General features: G+C 41.1%; 1 protein-coding gene and 1 pseudogene across 2 annotated transcripts; one reads left to right on the forward strand and one right to left on the reverse strand.

The window, feature by feature from the left end:
- Positions 1-223: 223 nt before the first annotated feature.
- ints14 (integrator complex subunit 14) lies at positions 224-5,587 on the reverse strand. The gene is made up of 11 exons (XM_077568797.1): positions 5,052-5,587; positions 4,875-4,982; positions 4,631-4,786; positions 3,880-3,998; positions 3,665-3,807; positions 3,283-3,375; positions 2,720-2,864; positions 2,202-2,335; positions 1,870-1,988; positions 1,158-1,223; positions 224-1,088 (listed from the first exon to the last, which is right to left on the reverse strand). The coding sequence occupies exons 1-11, from the start codon at positions 5,271-5,273 to the stop codon at positions 855-857; spliced, it is 1,539 nt and encodes a 512-aa protein (XP_077424923.1). The 5' UTR covers positions 5,274-5,587; the 3' UTR covers positions 224-854.
- On the forward strand, positions 5,117-8,531 carry LOC144053183 (sodium/potassium/calcium exchanger 1-like; annotated as a pseudogene). Its single transcript, XR_013294348.1, has 6 exons — positions 5,117-5,265; positions 6,318-7,296; positions 7,383-7,555; positions 7,730-7,819; positions 7,918-8,084; positions 8,164-8,531. The product of XR_013294348.1 is annotated as a sodium/potassium/calcium exchanger 1-like (transcript).
- Positions 8,532-8,611: the final 80 nt, after the last annotated feature.

Below are 8,611 nucleotides of genomic sequence, written 5' to 3' on the forward strand. Positions count from 1 at the left end.
GTTCTATGCAGCCCCACTAGTCTGAATATGGTATTCTGGTTAGTATTGCGTTAGTAGAATGTGAGTTAAGCAGCAAAATCCAGCAGTTTGTATCAATATCAGACGGTGGCCATTTTGCCACTTGCGATTGAGTAAAAATTACATCACGGTTGCTCAGGGTCTCAGGTAACAACCAATCACAGCTCAGTTTCAGAAAACAGGTGAGCTGTGATTGGTCGTTGCCTGAGCCCTGAGCAACTGTGACGTCATCTTCAGTCGACAGCAAGTGGCAAAATGGCCGCCACCTGAGATGGATAAAAACGGATGGATTTTGCTTCATAACTCGTATTACACAAATGTAATATTAATCAGAATGCCATGTTTAGTGAGGTCCCATAACAAGAAATGTTTAATGTCACGTCATTAATAATGTTCATAAATCCCAACATTTCTGCTGCAATGTATGTGTTGTACTTAAAATTAAATAATAATAAATGTAAATTTGTGAATTAGAGCTCCAAAAGACCTCAGGGAAAATTCCATTTCTAACCAGTGATACTTTGTTAAAACTCCTTTTTTTTTTTTACTCTTTGAAATCCAACACAGAAAATGTTGATGTTTGGGGTGTCGAGCTGCATCATACCAAGAGGTGCTTCCTCATCTACTTGTGAACATGTCATGAAACTTGACAGTGATTTAACAGACTTTACTAACAGAAAGTATAAAAAGACCCCCCCCCCCCCTTTCTCCCAAAGAAGCAAAGTTTGTTATAGTTGTGTCACATACAAGGTTTTTGGAGCTGTGTTTAAAAATCACTACTGGTCCACGCAGTTGTCCATATTTCAGTGCATTTTCCCCACAAAGTCAGGCGTGGCTCAGCTTGAGAAGTCGGTGTGCATGGGGACAATGTTGTGCTCAAAAGCAGCGTATTGGGAGTCCCCGGTGCTGGCCAGCTTGAGCTGCTGGGCTGCGTGGGAGAGCTGGAAAGCGGCGTCGGGGTGGGCCGAGTCGGGCAGCAGCGTGCACTCCCGCTCCAGCAGCTCGGCCACTCCCTTGAGGAGGTCCCAGAATCCGAAAGCCAGGGCGGCCTTCCGAAGGCGGTTCAGCTCCTGCGAGGATTTGAGAAATTTGATTTTATTTTATTTTTTTCAAAGGGTGAGAATGTAGTGCAATTTTACCTTGTAGAAGGTCTGTGTTTTATCAGGCAGTTTTCTTGCATTCCTCAGAATCTTTTGCACATCAGTCTGAAATGAATATAAAATGAGTGGCTTTTTCATTACTATCATTTTAACAGGAAGTCATTTTCCTTGAGTATTTAACTAGTTCACTGCCATTGACGGCTATAGACGTCAAAAATTTCTATTCGTTTTTTCCACTTTTGTTAACAAGAGTATGAAAACCTAGAACAAATGTATTGTACATTTAGAACAGATATAAAATTTGTGATTAATCTTGAGTTAACTAGTGAAGTCATGTGATTAATTACAATTTAAAAAATGTATCGCCTGATGCCCCTAATAAAAAATAAAAAGGAAAGATTATTAAAAATTTGAGGCGTTGGACAATTAAATAGTTAACTCCCGATTAATCACAAATTTTATACCTGTTCTAAATGTACAATAAAAAAATTCTAGATTGTCACACTCAAAAAAATGTGAAACTAATAGCAATAGTTTAAATAAATTTTTGACGTCGATAGCCGTCAATGGCAGTGAGTGAGTTAATTACTATTGAATAATTTTATCAATGGTTGCTGCCTCACAAATTCCAAAAGCTCCATGTTTTAACTTGACATGTATTTTGTGAATTCATGACACACAAGATTCAAGCCTAAAAGCCTTTTGGGAATGACATTTGAATGAGCCTGGCCATCAAGCAGAAGGATTTCACCTGAAGTCCGCTGGCTTTAATCCACACGGTGACATTCTGTGCGTAGCTTCGTTTGACGGGCGGCTGCAAGGGGAAAGGACTTTTACTGTCATCCTCTCCGTAGGGATTTTCCACCGTCTCTGAAAGACAGGAATTAAAAGATAATCAAAATAATGATTAACTTCCTGATTATGCTCACATACAGGAACCTTTGTCCTTGGAAGTGAAAATGTATTTGAACGGTTAGTGTGCCAAAGGCGAATGTATACAAAGGTTCAAGAGGTGATCTGAGGTGAACGTACTGGAAAGAAGGGCTGCCATTTGCATGGGGGGGGGGGGGGGGGGGGTGTTACCTGAGATTGGTCCCAAATGGGAGATCTTCCCCAGCCAAGGCAGAGGTTCAGTACCGGGTTCAAACAGTGACATCATCAGATTTGATTTCTTCTTGCTGTCTGCTTGCGAATACAGCATGCCGAACCACTCGGGTCTGTGACAAACAGAATCACGTTAAACGTCTATTTTTGTTTTTTTTAATATTATGAAATCATAGACAATCATGCATGAAAGCGAATTGGCAAAGCTTTATGAATGTAGTACAATAAGTACGTAGTTTGTTGGCGTCCAGCAGAAACCTCGTATGTCCAAATATGGTCAAACTCATGTTGAACATATGGTGGGTCGGATTGGCTTAATTGCATTATTATTTATTTGACTGATTTTAGCACGGCTATCATTAAATTAAACTGATTGCTTTACAAAACTCCCAATTAAGTGAATTTTGGAGAATTCACCGATGCACACAAACGTGTTTGGGAATCACAGCCAACTCTAAACATGACAAGATCCTCAAAATCTGCATCGCGTCTCTCACCCCAACTGGACGAGCGCCACCATGCCCTCCACTTTGAGGCTGCCATGTAAGAGCACGCAGAAATTGGGACTTTTCCCTGCCATTTGACTTGCAGACACTTCCTCCTCCGGTTCATCTGCGCCGCCTGTGCCAACGTCGTCAACATCTGAGACAAAGTCAAAATTCTGTGTTTAAACACCATCAGGCTGCTATTTGGCACACTGGAGAATCAATTGTTACATTTTTGGTCGGAAAAATCTTTGGAGTTCTTTTTTCATTCTTTACTGCAGATATTATTAAGACTTAATTGTTTTCATTCTTAATCTATTGTATTTTGTGTTGAGGTACAGATAAAAGTGAAAATACTGGATTGGAAAAGGATTGTTTGATATTCCTTTGACAAGAGCTAAGCAATCATAGCACTGGAACAGTTCAACAATGACAAAACAGATGAAGGGTCAGAAAAAAAGCCATTTGCATTGTGGTATTTTTTTGGTGAAACGTATTCCAACAAAAATCATTAGGAAGAAATGTAATCTTGCAAAGTCAGTGTTAATGTAAACAAAAACGCACATCACGCTCACCTTTGTTGACAGCAATAGGCAGGACCAAGTGTCTGGATATGACAGGCGGGCTGGAGATGTCCGCAATTTCAATAAAGCCCACAATTTCCAGATCTGCGACAAATAGGACACAGCATTTATTTACGGCTCAACATGAGTCAGTTGTGATTTTTAAATTATATTTCCTACTAAGTGTGGAAAATTACTATCACTACATACTGAACTCTTCAACTGGATTTCCTGCTATCGGTATGATTTATACACCGTAGACTTGTCTGGCTGGTTGAAATCCACTTTCCAGATGTTACATTGTTCCAAGTTATCAGCAGATGACAAATCGTAGCACTTTATCATCACATTCTGGCCATACAGCCTGTAATCATCTTTACGGCAGCAAAAGTACCTGGGTTGACTGTTCGAGCTAAAGGTTCCACCTCCTCATCCACCACGACAGGCTCAGGTCGAGGGAAAACCTGAACATTTGCGGACAGGTTCCCACAGTGGAGGACAGCATGGAAGGGACAGTAGGCCCTGTCAATTAATCTCCTGGACACAAACACAGAAATTTTTATTTTTTATTTTTGGTACTTTTTACTGGTTACATTACAACAGCCGTACCCAAACATGGCCTGCACACCCTGCATGCATAGCGGGCCCTCCACCGTGAACACCTGTCCGTCACCTCCACTGAGACAAAGAAGCTCCTCCCATTTGTCCAATGCGCCTGTTATCTGTAACTGGAACACAACAATAACAATAATTTCAAGCTGCAGGTGTGTTGACTGTAAAACTGGTCATTAAAACAAAGAAAATTACCCGTTTTTGTATTTAACCAAACAATTTTTTAAACCAAACTACGTAACTTTTGTCTTACCTAAGTCTGCTAGCTTAATGCTAACACATAACACGTACCACTGTTGCATCGCTATTGCTGTAATTAAGCATTTAAACATTTTATATTTAAAGGGATGCTTTACTTATTTACTTACCATTTTCAGCAGTAAAACGTTAATATTTTGTTTATAATTAATTTGAATTTGAGGCTAAATGTGTTTTTAAATGTATTAATTGTACATGCAAAATTATGAAGTTATCAAATTCTCTAAGTAAAAATAAATAAATATTTGCAATATGTTCTATATATATATATGTTTCCCCCACTAGTTTAAACATGGTATTCTGATTTATATTGTGTTTGTGTAGAAAGAATTTATCAGAACAATACACTCCTTTTCAGATGACATTTTACGCAGCATCGCCTCCTGCTGTCGACTACATATGACGTCATAGGCTCTAATTCTGGCTTTTGTCACTGTGATGAGAACCAAAAAAGAATGGAGGCATAAAATGAAGTAAATGACTTAAGTACCTCCTCTGTATTGGCAACACACATGATGAACATTTTGGTCGGGAAGGGAAAGGGCAGAGGGAACTTCTTGTCGTCCCCACGGTGCCTCAGCGACTGCAAGGAGTGGCGAAGGGATCCTTTTCCAATACCGAGAGCTCCGTCGGTCACCAGCACCACCTTATGGACACAATGGGGAACAACATCAACAAAAACTTAATACCTGTGGAGACGTCAACTTTTCAGGTGGTCTGCTTTATTACAATACCTGACAGGGACAAGCACTTCCCCACTCTTGTTGCACAACGTTGCTGACTCCATTCAGAGCTGATTCCACGCACGTCTTGTCATAGTCTTCTAAGTTACTGAGGGCGTCCTGTACAGGAAGTAGTATTAATAATTACAGATGCCCCCCCCCCCGTCTCGTTAGATTCTTGGCGTGTACCTGTAAAGCGTTATAATCCCTGGTGAACGGCACTAACAGTTCCCAGAGGGACGAGAAGGCCATGAGTGCGGTGAACTCCAAGCGATAGTTGGAGGCCATGTGCTCGAATAACATATTGAGCCCGTGGACGGCCAAGTTCTTCCTCTGGAACTCTTCGCTGCTGTCCTGCGACACCGGCCTCGTCATGGACAGGGACGCGTCCATTAATACCACAGTAGGCATGATTTACTGCGAAAAGTGTTGAGGACTCAAGGAATGGGGGGGGAACAAACGCGAGTGAGCGAGCTACGTAGACGCTAGCATTGACATGCTAACGATAGCGTTCATCTTTTTAGAAAAGCTGATTATACATTGTAGTAATAAGTAGGCCTTAAATTGTTATGTTGTGAGTAAACCATCCACCGAGTAGAATACGAACTAAACTGGACGCTACGTTTTTAACTATTGTCTAGTTTCTGAAGCTTGCGTTCGCCCCTAGGAACGACCGAGTGCCTTTTGTGTTGACATGTGCACTCCATTTTTCATCCGACTGGAAAACATTAAGAACACAGTGTTCCGCTATTATTTTATGACATGTACAATACAGTAATTGTTAATTTGCATGTTTTTTAAATTTAAAAATACAATTTGTTACACACTAATAACACACAAATGCTGATAAATACAAAAGTAATTTTAGAAGAATAGAGTATAGAGTCTATATAGTCTATATATCTATATCTATACAGTCTACTAAATCCACGGTTTGTGAGTTTTTAGGAAAATCAATGACATTGGCGCGGCAGTGACAAGGTTAAAAGTAGGTGATATTCTGGCTGCAGGAAAGGAAATATTGCTACTCCTAAAGTGCTTTTTATTTGACAGAAAAAGCTATTCACAAATTCCATAAATGTGCAAATAAAATGGAGCGTTTCATCTTCCATTCTGAGGTACTGTAATAGTTAAAAAATTCGTCCAGACCTCACCCCAATAGCTTTGTACTTTTGGCAGTATTGTCAAAGATAAAAGATGTTGAGAAGCAAGGCAATAAATTGACAGCAATAAATACATTACTCAGATACATTGGGTTTAAAAACGATTTTATTATAATCACTAGGAGAAGTTCAATGTACACTCCGTTGTACATACAGTATTTTGTGTCGCACACCACAAATAACCAGATGACAGACGCAGGTATGCCAGGAAAGATGTCGGAGTGGCAGTAATTGCCTTGCTGGAAGCAGACTGGCATCTCTTCAACATCTAATTGTTTTTTTTTGTCTACAGTGGGACTCAAACTATGACCCTCTGGTTCCAAAACCGAATTCCTTATAGATGAAAGACAACTGTTCAAACTGTCACTGAATAGGAGCTAAACAGGAGAGTGAAGCAACACGCCAGCTTCACTTAACGTTTCTTCCTGGACACAAAATGTATTTTACACAAAGGAGACCTCTGGAGTTATCTTCCCTTCTCCTTGTTCTATTCTTCAAACTGTATACCACTTTGCCCACACCTCAGACTGGAGAGGATGTTGCTAAGGACTTATCAAAGAGCATAAAAAAACGCACATTTTGCTGCCATGGAAACCACCACTCCATCTCTACCAACCACAAACTGGCATCACATAAATGGTTCCCTCGCAACCATATTGTCACCTTCACCTCCTGGTGATGCTCCTCACATGCGTGGGGAATACCCTGAAGATCTGTTTGACATTCCAGAGCGCAGACGAGGTTGGGTGGTCCTGCACATCTTTGGCGTGATGTACATGTTTGTGTCACTCGCTATCGTGTGTGATGAGTTCTTTGTTCCCGCACTGGGGGTCATCATAGACAAGTTTGACATCTCGGACGACGTGGCAGGAGCTACCGTCATGGCCGCCGCAAGATCGTTCCCGAAGCTCTTCACTGCTGTTATAGCGGTTTTCTTCTCCCACAACAGTGTTGGCATAGGCACGGTCGTTGGCTCAGCAGTTTTCAATATTCTCTTTGTGACAGGACTGTGCGCTTTGTTGTCGCGGGAGTTTCTTCATCTGAGCAAGTGGCCTGTTTTCAGAGATGTTTCCTTCTACATAGTGGACATTTTACTACTCGCCATCTTCTACTTGGATAATGTCATCACGTGGTGGGAGAGTATGTCGCTGGTGGCAAGCTACGCTTTGTACTTAGTTTTCATGAAGTTTAATGCGCACATCAAAACAGCGTTGAAGCTCTTCAAAGAAACAAAGTGTTTTGAAATTATTTCCAGAGAGGACATTAGAAAGGTAAACATATCACTTGTAAAATGTAGTCATATTTTAAGGACAACATTTTTTTTTTTAAACGTCTTTTTTATTAATATTATTTTTAGGAATATGCCGGTAGAGCTTGCAAAGAGTCCCGAGATAAAAAGAAGAATGAGCACAAACAAGGGGAGCCTCTGTCGTTAAAATGGCCGACACCCAATGTAAACGAGCCACCTATCTCGTCCTGCTGCCCACCATTCTCCCTCTGTGGCTCACTGTTCCAGATGTGCGCTAACAGGTAAAAAAAAAATAAAAAAAATCACACTCAACCTCAGCTCAATGGACAGATGAGACATTTTCAGACGGGTCCTTTATTTGCTTTATTTACCATCCGACATGGTCAAAACATTGAAATTAAGCATACACATGAAAACAACATCTCAGTTTTAAAAATATTAAAAATGTCCTCCAGAATTCCAGAAAATATTTTGCAGTCACACTCCTGGGCTCCATTCTATGGATTTCAGTCTTCTCCTACCTCATGGTGTGGTGGGCCCATCAGGTCAGCTTCTGTAGCAATGTTTTTTTGTATTACAAATATGTAAACAATACTTTGAAATGGCAAATATAGACCACATTCTGAATCCTGTTTGTCCTCAGGTCGGCGAGACCTTCAGCATCCCAGCTGCAATTATGGGCCTGACTGTCCTAGCTGCCGGGACGTCCATCCCAGATATCATCACCAGTGTGATCGTGGCTCGTAAAGGCCTTGGCGACATGGCCGTGTCTAGTTTACTGGGCAATAACATCTTTAGCGTCACCATGTGGTGAGGTTCTGTCATCATCTGTGTTTTAATTCTGATGGTGAATTATTGACACATTTCCCGTCATCCATCTTTCAAAAAGTCTGCCGCTGCCATGGCTCCTGCACTCGCTCATCCACGGTTTGGATCCCGTGGCCGTCAGCAGCGACGGGCTCTTCTGTGCCATTGCGCTGCTCTTCCTCGTGCTCCTTTTCTTCATCATCTCCATCGTTTCCTGTAAATGGAAACTTGACAAGGTGCTGGGTTTCATCATGCTGCTGCTATATGTCAGCTTTGTGGTACTCAGCGTGATGCTGCAGTATCACTTTCTACTGTGCCCTGTTTAAGGTGGCTTTGCTTGGAATCACTACAATCAACAACATGTATTGTAAAACATTAGAAAGCCTGTAATCAATATAGGGGAAATGTCAAATATCTGGAAACTAATCGAATAAATCCAAAATATGTTAACTTTAGCGCCCCCCTGTGGTCAAAAGGAAGAATGCCTTATATCCGAACCGCTTATGTTTTGATGACCGTTTGCTCATCAT

Source organism: Vanacampus margaritifer, chromosome 6 (assembly GCF_051991255.1).
Source record: "Vanacampus margaritifer isolate UIUO_Vmar chromosome 6, RoL_Vmar_1.0, whole genome shotgun sequence".
NCBI classification, from domain to species: Eukaryota; Metazoa; Chordata; class Actinopteri; order Syngnathiformes; family Syngnathidae; genus Vanacampus; species Vanacampus margaritifer.

What these genes read in the sequence shown, in the direction of transcription:
- ints14 (XM_077568797.1), bottom strand. Translation starts at nt 5,273, where the DNA reads ATGCCTACTGTGGTATTAATGGACGCGTCCCTGTCCATGACGAGGCCG. An exon ending in GTGTTGCCAATACAGAGGAG is followed by an intron (nt 3,999 to 4,630) that starts GTACTTAAGTCA and finishes GTTGTGTTCCAG; the next exon opens with TTACAGATAACAGGCGCATT. An exon ending in GCCTATTGCTGTCAACAAAG is followed by an intron (nt 2,865 to 3,282) that starts GTGAGCGTGATG and finishes ACTTTGTCTCAG; the next exon opens with ATGTTGACGACGTTGGCACA.